The sequence below is a fragment of the Cervus elaphus genome, chromosome 8 (genome assembly GCF_910594005.1).
Source record: "Cervus elaphus chromosome 8, mCerEla1.1, whole genome shotgun sequence".
NCBI lineage: Eukaryota > Metazoa > Chordata > Mammalia > Artiodactyla > Cervidae > Cervus > Cervus elaphus.
In genome coordinates this window covers 44,688,681-44,700,936 of record NC_057822.1, presented here as the reverse complement: position 1 = coordinate 44,700,936, position 12,256 = coordinate 44,688,681, and the positions used below count along the sequence as shown (strand labels likewise).

Genomic DNA, 12,256 nt, shown 5'->3' with positions numbered 1-12,256 from the left:
TTCACTTTCATCAAGAGGGTCTTTAGTTCCTCTTCACTTTCTGCCATAAGGGTGGTGTCATCTGCACATCTGAGATTATTGATATTTCTCCCAGCAATCTTGATTCCAGCTTGTGCTTCTTCCAGCCCAGCGTTTCTCATGATGTACTCTGCATAGAAGTTAAATAAGCAGGGTGACAATATACAGCCTTGATGTACTCCTTTTCCTATTTGGAACCAGTCTGTTGATCCATGTCCAGTTCTAACTGTTGCTTCCTGACCTGCATACAGGTTTCTCAAGAGGCAGGTCAGGTGGTCTGATATTCCCATCTCTTTCAGAATTTTCCATAGTTTATTGTGATCTACACAGTCAGAAGCTTTGGTGTAGTCAATAAAGCTGACGTAGATGTTTTTCTGGAACTCTCTTGCTTTTTTGATGATCCAGTGAGTGTTGGCAATTTGATCTCAGGTTCCTCTGCCTTTTCTAAATCCACCTTGAACATTTGGAAGTTCATGGTTCACGGATTGCTGAAGCCTGGCTTGAAGAATTTTGAGTATTACTTTACTAGCATGTGAGATTAGTGCAGTTGTGTGGTAGTTTGAGCATTCTTTGGCATTGCCTTTCTTAGGGATTGGAATGAAAACTGACCTTTTCCAGTCCTGTGGCCACTGCTGAGTTTTCCAAATTTGCTGGCATATTGAGTGCAGCACTTTCACATCTTTTAAGATTTGAAACAGCTCAGTTGGAATTCCATTACTTCCTTTAGCTTTGTTCATAGTGATGAAGGCCCACTTGACTGGCATATCAGGATGTCTGGCTCTAGGTGAGTGATCACACCATTGTGGTTATCTGGGTCATGAAGATCTTTTTTTTACAGTTCTTCTGTGTATTCTTGCCACCTCTTCTTAATATCTTCTGCTTCTGTTAAGTCCACACCATTTCTGTCCTTTGTTGTGCCCATCTTTGCATGAAATGTTCCCTTGGTATCTCTAATTTTCTTGAAGAGATCTCTAGTCTTTCCCATTCTTTTGTTTTCCTCTATTTCTTTGCATTGATCACTTATATCTTATATATGTAGAGGATATATAAGATCTTATATCTTCTATAACAGATAGATATAGCTCTTATATGTTATATCTATATTTTATATCTCTCTGCTATTCTTTGGAACTCTGCATTCATATGGGTATATCTTTCCTTCTCTCCTTTGCCTTTCACTTCTCTTCTTTTCTCAGCTATTTGTAAGTCCTCTTCAGACAACCATTTTGCCTTTTTTGCATTTATTTTTCTTGGGGATGGCCTTGATCACTGCCTCCTGTACAATGTCATGAACCTCTGTGCATAGTTCTTCAGGCATTCTGCCTATCAGATTTAATCCCTTGAATCTATTTGTCGCTTCCACTGTATAATCGTAAGGGATTTGATTTAGGTCATACCTGAATGGTCTAGTGGTTTTCCCTACTTTCTTCAACTTAAGTCTGAATTTGGCAATAAGGAGTTCATGATCTGAGCCACAGTCAGCTCCTGGTCTTGTTTTTGCTCACTGTATAGAGCTTCTCCTATTGTGGAGAAGCTGAGTCATCTCCTGATGGTTGGGGTGACTTCTTCATTTTCAAAGACTGAGCTGAATCCTTTACATCCCTACTACAGAGAAACCCAGAGCCCATGCAATTATCAATATCAATACTCACCACCTGACCTGCCTCTTGAGAAACCAGTATGCAGGTCAGGAAGCAACAGTTAGAACTGGACAGGGAACAACAGACTGGTTCCAAATAGGAAAAGGAGTACGTCAAGGCTGTATATTGTCACCCTGCTTATTTAAGTTCTATGCAGAGTACATCATGAGAAACGCTGGGCTGGAAGAAGCACAAGCTGGAATAGAGCTTCTCTTTGCAGCTTTGGCTGCAAAGACTATAATCAATCTGATTTTGGTGTTGGCTATCTGGTGATGTCTGGGTGTAGAGTCTTCTTTTGTGTGGTTGGAAGAGAGTGTTTGGTATGATCAGTGTGTTCTCTTGGCAAAACTCTGTTAGCCTTTGTCTTGCTTCATTTTGTACTCCAAGGCCAAATTTGCCTGTTACTCCAGGTATCTCTTGACTTCCTACTTTTGCATTCCAGTCCCCTATAGTGAAAAGGACATCTTTTTTGGGTGTTAGTTCTAGAAGGTCTTGTAGGTCTTCATAGAACCGTTCAGCTTCTTCTTCAGCATTACTAGTTGGGGCATAGACTTGGATTACTGTGATATTGAATGGTTTGCCTTTGAAACGAACAGAGATCATTTTTAATATTAATGAAAATAAAGTTATGTGGGAGAGTGAAGTATTCTTCAAGGTTAATCCACAAGAGAAAAATTAAAGCCCAGTCTGCAACCTGCTTAAAAAAAAAAAACCAAACAGACTAAAAGCAGTTAGAACCCAGACCTGGAAGTGATCAAATCATACCCTATGTGTCAGTGACTCATTCCACAAATCCCAGGGGAAGTTAAAGATTAATTTTTCAAGGCCATCTAAGTCATCTCCTGATGGTTTGGGTGACTTCTTCATTTTCAAAGATTGAGCTGAATCCTTTACATCCCTACTACAGAGAAACCCAGAGCCCATGTGATTATCAATATCAATACTCACAAGTACAGCTGCAATAGTTATTTTTTATATATAGATATTTGCTATTCTCTTTTTATATATGATTTATTTATTTTTCTTTTTGACTGCGCTAGGTCTTCATTGCTGGGCACAGGCTTTTCTCTAGCTGTGACGAGTGGAGGCTTCTCTCCATTTGCAGTGCACAGGCTTCTTATTGCAGCAGCTTCTCATTGCAGAGCACGGCTCTAGGCGCGAGGGCTCTAGAGCGTGGGCTCAGTAGTTGTAGCACAGGGGCTTAGCTGCTCCACAGCATGTGGGATCTTCCCAGATCAAGGATGGAACCCAGGCAGATTCTTATACTTTGTTGCAGGAGAAGCCTGCAATAGTTTTTAAATTCTGAGTTATTTCCTTGCCAGCTAGCGAATAGTAGTTTCTTTTGTTTTTTTCACTTTGTTTTGTTTTGCAAAGAGAAAAGGCTTTATTGCAGGGGCTAGCAAGTAGTATTGCCCTGATCCCAGGAAGCTCTCCCATTTCTCCTGACTCCCTAGCCCCTCCCTGGGAACCCCACTCTCCCACACTCAACAACACCCAAAGCAATACCTGAAGCAGGTCCTTGTATGGACTGTATTCATTCTGATTACAACACCCAAAGCAATACCTGAAGCAGCTCCTTGTATGGACTGTATTCATTCTGATTGGCTGGTGCCCCTCCTAGAATGGTGTTGAAGATTTTGAATATCAAAGTCACCTTTAGAGGGGCAAATCAGCGGTGGAAGCATTGTTGATTTACACAATGACCTTGGCAATTGAAAGACCTTTGACTTTTTTAATGCCATCAGTTTTATCCCCCTTAATCGCAAAACAGCTTGACATGGTTTGTTTCACTGTGGTCAGTCAGGAAGGGGTCATGGAAAGTTCTAGTAGAGTCTGCCTCCTACTTGTTGTTACTGCTATTCCTGCTTCCTAGCCTCTATTTTCTTAGGTTTCTCCTAAGAGTGTATACTAGCTTAGCGGTTCCCCACACTGGCTGCCCAGAAGAACTCCCTGGGGAGACTCTGATAAAGCCCTGCACCCAGGGATTCTGATTTGATCGACGTGGGAGGGGGCGTCTGTGCTGTTTGAGTTCTGGTGATTCTCTGGTGAGTCTCCAGTGTGGACAGCCCCTGCGCTGGCTGAACACCAAGGCCCCGGCACCCTGATCACAGCCCAGCGGCCCCTCCCACGTCACCTGTAACAGCTGTGTGCTTTCCAGGACTGACGATAGGCGCGGGCTGCAGTCTGGCCCAGGTCAAGGACATCTTGGCTGAGAGGGTCTCCGAGCTCCCAGAGGAGAAGACCCAGACCTACCGAGCCCTGCTGAAGCACCTGAAGAGTCTGGCCAGCCAGCAGATCCGGAACATGGCCGTACGTTCTCTGGGCCCATCACAAGGCCTGCTACACCTATCTCTTAATCTCAACAGAATATTGAAATAGGCATTGGCAGGATCAGTGTGCACATGGGTCTCAGCAGACTGAAACAACAACACAATAAACATTTAATATAGCAAACATTATTTAATAATATATTTAAAAGAAGACTCTGAGTCAAGTTCAGTAGTATAGCTAAGTAGCAATATAAGTGGGAAAAGAATGTCATGGTTTCACTAATTTCATGATAAAACCTTCAAAGAAACTAATTTAATCTCAGGCTGCAATGTTGTTGTTAAGTCGTGTCCTATTCCTTGCAACTCCATGGACTGCAGAAGTATAACACCTTAAAATAAGGAGGGTAGCCTCCCCCACTCCAGACTGTTCGGACCACCGCTAGACAGTAATGCTCAGTACAGGGAGGCAGACTTCAGGGTCTGGTTGATTTGACCTCAGACGAATGCAGATGTAGATCTTCAAAATACACATGACCCCTTCCCTTACATACCCCCGAATGATGTATTAGAAATTCTTGGGATATGCGGAATGGAGGGAGAACAGGTTTCTATTGAAAAAGCTCTTCAAGTGAATCCAGGTTATTCCCTGTCACAGGTTCTGACTGACACCCTGGAGCCTGGTGAGGGGATGGTAACAGGAGAGGAAGGGGTTGGAAACCAGAGCAGAGAGAGGAGCGGTGGGGCATCATGGAAGCTGCCTTCAGATATTTCTAGACTCCTGAGAAGAGGTGTGATATATTTCATATGATCACCAAGCGTAGAAGTATGACCGATAGGTGAGAATCCAGGGGTGTAGATTTCAGCTCAGGGGAAGCAAGAGCTTTAAAGTTAAGCTGTTCATAGAGGAATGGGAGCTCCGGGCCCTCACCCATGTTCCAGCCCAGATCACCCGCAAACCTGGGTGGTCACTGTAGAGTCTGTCACTATGTGGGAAGGAGAATACTGAGCTGAATGGCTGGTCGTTTCCCTGACGTGTTCTGAGATGCTATAAGCTTAACCAGATCCAAGCAGAGTCTCTCAAAATGACCGAGGTTGTAACTCTCTCTCTTTAGTCCTTAGGGGGTCATATTATAAGCCGGCATAGCTACTCAGATCTGAACCCAATTCTGGCTGTGGGCAATGCCACCCTCAACCTGATCTCAGAAGGTAAGCTACCCAGAACCCTCTGAACAGCACCTGCAGCGCTTCTGTCTCTGTTTTAGGAGGTGCTATGTCAGAGCCCATGACTCTGGCGCTCAGCCCACCATCAGGAGCTCAGGGTCCTGACGGAAGTCTCCTCCCACGGGGGATGGCACCTTCTGCACCACCCACCACATAGGCCACATACACACGACCCCCAGCCCCGAGCACAGCTCAGCCAGCCCGTGGCAGCCGGGGCTGTGTGCCGAGGCCTACCTGAAGCCCCTGTGTGACCGGGGGACCACTTCCTCCTCCTGCTCCTCATGCCCCCTCTCCAGGTGCCGTGTGAGAAGTCACAAGTCTAGTGAGGACACGCTGGGGACACTGTGGGCCCCCTGGGGGCAGGAGGAAGGCTAGCAACATTTTACGCTGGCTGAGAAGGGCGGTCCTTGAGGGCTGCTCCAGGGTATTCCACCCTTGTCTCCCCGCAACGCTCGGCCCTCACACTGGCTCCGGCTGCTCCTAAGAGGCTGACACTCCCATCCAGTGTGCGCTGACTGTGCCAGGCTCTGCTGGATACTTCACACAACACGTCTAACATGTCCAATCCCCCAGTTGAGGTCGCTTGCAGAGGCGGGTGAGGGATGGGAATCCAGTCAGCCTTGATTTCCCAACGGGCATGCTCGCCTCTTCACCATCAGCCACCTCCCCAGGTCTTCTAACTCCCCACTTTCCATCACTCCCCGCCTCCCCCATACCTCATCAAATACCCTCACATGGGCTGAGTTGGACCCGGGGAACTGGAGTGCAAGGGAGCAGTCACACTGCCTGACTTGAACTCCGGGGTGTGGCCGGCCAGGAATTATCTCACCAGCATCATAAGCCTCCCCAGGGGATTGTTGGCTGACACAGTCTGGTCCCTGATGGGTGGGAACTGAGAAGTGTTGGGAGGGACCTGCTGGCGCAGGAAAAGCCCTCACCCTCCTGTTCAGCTTTGTGTGGGGCCCAGGAGAGTAAATCCCTCAGCTCCGAAGGCCCCGTCAGCTGTTTTGCTGGGTCCGCCGGGCCTGTAGCCCAGGATCACCCCATCTCGAACCCTGAAGACTAAGGGAGAGGAAGCCGAGGCTCTGGGGCATCAGGAGAGCAAAGACGGCCCGGCCCCCACGCAGGGCCTCCTACTTTAGGACCAGCGGTGCTAGCTGTGTTCCTCTGCTGGGATGTTGGTCATCACCTTTGGCTCAAGGTCTCTGTTTTCCCAGCTCTGCCAAAGCCACCTCCAGCCTGTGCTCAGCCCAGCTCCAATGAGGCCAGCAGGTGAGCTGGCTGGCCCCCCCAGGAGGGAGGCCCAGGTCCACAAGGGTCCCTCTGGGGTCCACCTTCCTCTGTCTCGGCCGCATCTACCTTCCAATCAGCATCTCACTGCTGCTCCTGGACCTGAACGCGTGTCAGATTTGCTGGGCTGCACTCTCCTGACACATTTCCCGTGGAGCCACAGCCGCTTTTTAAAGCCAGAGGGGACTGCTCTAACCACCACCACCCTGCACTGACAATTTTGGCTGAAAGGAGGTTTTGTAAATTATTCACACGGCTTTAAAGAAGTAGGTATCCAGCTTAGAGAGCGTCCTAGGAGTTTAGCGGTAAAGAATACGCCTGCCAATGCAGAGGACCTGGGTTCCATCCCTGGGTTGGGAAGATACCCTGAAGGAGAAAATGGCAACCCACTCCAGTGTTCTTGCCTGGGAAATCCCATGGACAGAGGAGCCTGGCAGGCTCACAGTTCTGCACTGTGCTTACTCGATGACTCATGTCCAACCCTCTGTGACCCCATGGACTGTAGCCCGCAAGGCTCCTCTATCCATGGGGTTTCTCCAGGCAAGAAAACTGGAGTGGATTGCCATGGCCTCCTCCAAGGGATCTTCCCACTCCAGGGATCAAACCCAGGTCTCCCGCATTGCAGGCAGAGTCTTTGCCAGCTGAGCTACTAGGGAAGCCCGGGCTAAAGTCCACGGGGTCGCAGAAGAGTTGGACACGGCTCGGCAACTAAATAACAATAATCCAGTTTAGAAGCCAACAGCCGCAGCAAGAACAAAAAGCAAATCCAATAATCTGAGCTCTGTTAATAGTGGAAACAAACCCTTTCTCAGCTTAAGCTATGCCCTGACCTTGATCATAGTCTTGAACAAGTTAGGTTTAGTTCAACAGTCTCTGCTGAAAGATGAAAACAGGCCTTAGGGACAGGAAGAGACCCAGTTCACATAGCATGTGTGCTAACAAGAGTAAATGTCATAGGGATTCCCTAGCAGTCCATTGGTTAGGACTTGATGCTTCCAGTGCTGGGGTCTGAGTTTAAGCCCTGGTCAGGGAACTAAGATCCCACAAGATCCATGGAGTGACCGGAAAAAAAAAGTAAATGTCATGAAGCTGCCACCACCCTTCCTTGTGAGGAGGACGGGTGGGGGGCTGGTCCACCACGCTCAGATCCCCACTCTGCTCCACGTGAGGAAGGTGACCTTTTCTCCTCCACTGCTGACATTTAAGAGGGTAGAATAATCGCGCACTCCCCGTTGCAACTGTGCAGAAATGTCATTTTCTTCAACAGAAGGCACACGGCAGATTCCTCTAAGTGAACATTTTCTCTCTGGGTTGGCAAGTGCAGACCTGAAGCCGGAGGAAGTTTTGGAGTCTGTGTATATTCCTCACTCTCAAAAGGTAAGACTTGAGAGCTGTGTTTCTCTTTCCAGAACTGAGTCCAGTCATCTTTAGATGTTTCAAAACAGATGGAAGGAAAATAAGTCTGCCCCGAAAACCTGTTTCCTGTCCTTCATGGCCTGGCGCGGCACCCAGGCCCGCAGCCGCCCTCGGACCAGCAGTTCTGGGCGGCGTGGAGCTGGGGTTGTTGTTTCAGCTGTGGGGTGGGGCCTGCCCAGCCTGTGGTCATGCTCACACACCCCCTCATGTCCAAGGCCTGGGAGGCGGAAATTAAAGTTCTCTGGCTGTGGAATGAGCTTCTCAGCCTGACCCACAAGGAGATGGAGGCTGGGGCTAGGCCTCCCCGCTGCCCGAGCTGACCCCCAACAGTTCAGAAGACCAGGAGCGCCTAACACATGATCCCCGGGGGAGACGTGGCCACCCAGCCGGCTACAGAGGGGACCCTCCGTCCTCACCCCTGTTCCTGGTGCTTCTCCCCAAAAACGTACCTGAATCTCAGAGGCCAGTCTTCCCAAGAAGGGCAACACAACAGACACACTCAGACATCCAAAGCCAGCAGGATCATGCAGGAAGTCTTATGTCAAGTCATGCTTTCAGCCAAGTATGATCTTCATTTATTTTTCCCTTGGGAGTGGAAACTCTGAAATGTGTTCCCAGTCCAGTGTGGATCAGTGTAAGAGACCCAGACAGAATAACAGGCCGGCCCGAACACAGTGCCCCCGGTGGCCAAACAGTGGAAATACATGCAAGGCAGCGGCCATCTCTGCTAATCTTACGTCACCACACCAGTGGTCCTGGTGCCAAGGAACAGGCGGGGAGCCATCACCCTCCTGACTCTTGTCCCTAATAGAGAATTCCCTAGTCCACTGTTGGAAAGTTCTGTTCAGCACCTTTATGAACTTTCCAAAATGAAAAAGGGATAGTATCTACAAAGCAAGAAATTCGGTGGGTCTCTTTCACACTTAAAGCAAATCACCTTCAAAGCACGTGTGTTGGAGGGATCCTCCATCCTCATGGGGGACAAAGGGTCTGGAGAATAGCCTTAACGGCACCTGGAAATAAGAGCACGTGGAAATGACGCAGGGATCCCTTGCAGAGACATCCCGGCCCCAGAGGGAAAGTGCAAGTGACCCTGTTAATTGAGAGTATGGGGTGTTGAAGATGGACCTTTGGGAGGACATCACTTTGAACAAAGAGGCAGCCAAATTGTCCTCAGATTGTGTCTCTTTCGATTGAGTCTAAGTGATTAATTAGTGGCACCAAGAAGCAGAAAACTCGCTCTTAGTTCTGACATATCAAATAACTCCAAATGGTCCTTGTCTCCACAGTGGGAATTTGTGTCAGCCTTCCGACAGGCTCAGTGCCAGCAAAATGCCTTGCCCGACGTGAATGCTGGCATGCGAGTCCTCTTCAAAGAGGGCACAGATATCATCGAGGACCTGAGCATTACCTACGGGGGGGTCGGGGCTGCCACAGTCAGGGCACATAAGTCCTGCCAGCAGCTCCTAGGAAGGTAAGCGACGAACCGTGTCCCCTGATGGTGAAGCTTGACATCAAAAAAACAAAAAGTGGAAAGATGGAAACTCCTATATGTAGAGTCGTTGCTTGTTCTTTCTGTAATTTTGCTAAATGACTCTAACCTCATTTGACTTTGGCTAATAAGGCACCACCCTTTGGGCGAGGTGTACCATGAAAATGGCCCAGGAAAGCGTTCAGCCCCAGGGCTTTTGCACACATCAGCGCTCTGGCAAACCCACACCAGGCAGCATTCAAGCGCGCCCCATCGCTCCCGCTGCCCTGGGGCACTCTGTTTCCTTCTCGGCAAAGGCGGTGTCCAAGTCTGAGTCCTGTCCAGTTCACCATGGGATTGGCCATAGTCATCTCTTTATTTAATGCCTGGGTTCTAGCATGTCTGGGCTACTTAACGCAGCCTCCCAGGCCTCGGTTTCCCCAAACAGCTTATTTAAGTGATTTCTAAGTTTCCATCCAACTCATAAAATGAGACCCTGGTGTCTCTGAACCATCACCATCCAGCATCTAGCACAGGCCTCTAGTCACGGAGACCTCTGGTCATGAAGACTGCCTTTTCTCACTGCTTCTTTCCTGCCCCTACCCCTCCCAGGCACTGGGATGAGCTGATGCTGGATGAGGCTTGCAGGCGGCTCCTGGACGAAGTCTCCCTCCCAGGCTGGGCTCCAGGTGGGAGGGTGGAATTCAAGAGGACTCTGGTAGTCAGCTTCTTCTTCAAGTTCTACCTACAAGTTCTGCAGGAACTGAAGAACCTCGTAAAACCGTTCCCTGTGCCTGTAAGTGCTCTGGCTTTTATGGGCTCCTGGCAGCATAAGCTCCCACCTTCCCCACTCCTTTTGCAAACTGTCTTGTGGGCAACCTGTCAGTTCCAGCTTTTCCTTCTTCCAGGGTTCAGCCCTTCAGGGTTACTGTGGGGTGAGGCTCAGGACGCCAGACTGTCTTTGGTGCACAGATGTTTACCGAGTGCCCTGAGCAGGGAAACGTGATGGGGTCCCTGCCTCCAGTGTGCAGTTGTTTTTCTTTTAAAATCAACTCTGTTGAAGTATAATTACATAGAACAAAATGCACCTATTATTTAAACTCAGAGCGTTTCGACAAATGTGTAAACCATTGCAGCCACCACTTCAAACAAAAGTATTTCCATCACCCCCAAAAGTGCCCTTTGCCCCTCTGCTCTCAACACTCTCATCCCTGCCCCCAGGTAACCCTGATCTGCTTAATGACACTATAGATTAGTTTTGCCTATTCTGGAATTTTATATTCAATATGAAACATTAAATAAAATTTTATTTTTCAAAAAATTAAAACATTTCTGTGTGCATGCTAAGTTGCCTCAGTCACGACCGATTCTTTGCAACCCCACGGACTGTAGCCCCCCCCCCAGGCTTCTCTGTCCATAGCAAGAATACTGAAGTGGGTTGCCGTGCCCTCCTTCAAGGGATCTTCCTGACCCAGGGATTGAACCCCTGTCTCTTTTGTCTCCTCCGTTGGTGGGTGGGTTCTTTACCACTAGCACCACCTGTATGCTAATATATAAGTAGCTGCTTCTCCGAATTTCTGATTATAAACTTCAGGAATAAGTTACCAAAGCAAAACATTTTTTCTCTCTTTCTCTCTCTTCCCGCCTCCGCCTATCTTTCCTCCCCAGACTATCACTGCAACTCTCACCCTACCTTGCACCCGTGTTCCCCAACCACACCCCACCCCAACAGTCACGTGTTCCTAAACCTGTCTGGTTTTTATTCATTCAGATGAAGACCTTCACAGGACTTCCCTGGTGATCCAATGGCTAAGACTCCACATTTGTTCTGCAGGGCACACGGGTTCAATCCCTGGTTGGGGAACTAAAGAAAGAAAGATGAAGACCCTCATAAACCACATTTACTCGAATAACTCTTGCCACCCTTGAATTTATGAATCAAGACACTAGATATGTTTCAGTGACATCCAAAGAGCCTTTCCAGTCTCACTGCTCTCCCAGAAAAGCTGAGGAAAATAATTAAGATTTGGGTTCTTTTGTGGGCAGTGAACCACCCCAGCTCATTCTAGAATGGCTTCCCCAGCCCCCAGTTTTCTTGATTTTCCTGCGGCCTCTGCCCAGCTCGCTGCCAGAGGGCCTCTCCCTCCTCGGGCTAGCTTGGCTCAAGGATCAGATTCAACCAGTCTGTCCAGGTCTTCCTCGTGTGGAAAGGGAGGGAGGGCAAGGTGCATTTGCCAAAGTGAGAACCTGGGAGGCATTGTGGGTTTCCATCATCCCTGCTACCTGAACCTATGGTTTCTCGGTGACCTTAGCCAAATCTTTTTCACGTAAATCAAAGCCCAGTTGAATCATAGACTAATCAGCTTATCTTTATTGTTTTGAATCATCTTTCAGAACAACCGCCGTTATCCTGAAATTTCAGACCGATTCCTGAGCGCTCTAGAAGACTTCCCAGGCACAGTTTCCCAGGGAGTCCAAAGGTACCAGGTGAGTTTAATCCAATGGAAACTGAGAAGCTAAGAGACAGTGAGAGCTGTGTGAACAAGCGAGCACTTCAGAGTTGCCCGTTTCCTGGGAAACTCTGACTTTCTGAGTTTTTCCAGCACATTGGCCCTTTGTTGCAGGCCGATGCAGGGAGGGCCTGGATCTAAGATTAGACTCGAACTACTGAAGCTGGGTGCCCTCAGGCCAAAGTCACCTGAAGCAGCTTGACCATCCAACTAATACCTGAGAGTCTCTTCCAACTGCCGTTCTTTGGGCAAATGTTTGAAGAGTAGCTTGGCTGGGCGTGGGGCAAGGACAGAGCAGGACAGTAGCAGGGCTCAGTCTCCAGCCCCTGATTGCAAATGTTTAACCTCCAGTCAGCAAAATGAGAGCCTGCAAGCAACTGAATCCCTTCTCTCGAAGGGCAATTGGGAAAGCATCTATAA

The 12,256-nt window shown here is 48.5% G+C and overlaps 1 protein-coding gene across 3 annotated transcripts in view; it reads left to right on the top strand.

Moving 5' to 3' along the window:
* LOC122698812 (aldehyde oxidase 2) overlaps positions 1-12,256 on the top strand; it is a 79,524-nt gene that overhangs the window by 23,259 nt on the left and 44,009 nt on the right. For 2 of the 3 annotated variants that reach the window (XM_043910435.1, XM_043910437.1), the window contains exons 11-16: positions 3,802-3,968; positions 5,041-5,134; positions 7,707-7,816; positions 9,145-9,329; positions 9,939-10,122; positions 11,721-11,813. In XM_043910435.1, coding sequence (XP_043766370.1) covers positions 3,802-3,968; positions 5,041-5,134; positions 7,707-7,816; positions 9,145-9,329; positions 9,939-10,122; positions 11,721-11,813 — 833 coding nt within the window. The remainder of the gene's footprint in view (positions 1-3,801; positions 3,969-5,040; positions 5,135-7,706; positions 7,817-9,144; positions 9,330-9,938; positions 10,123-11,720; positions 11,814-12,256) is intronic. The other variant, XM_043910436.1, reaches the window with a different exon arrangement.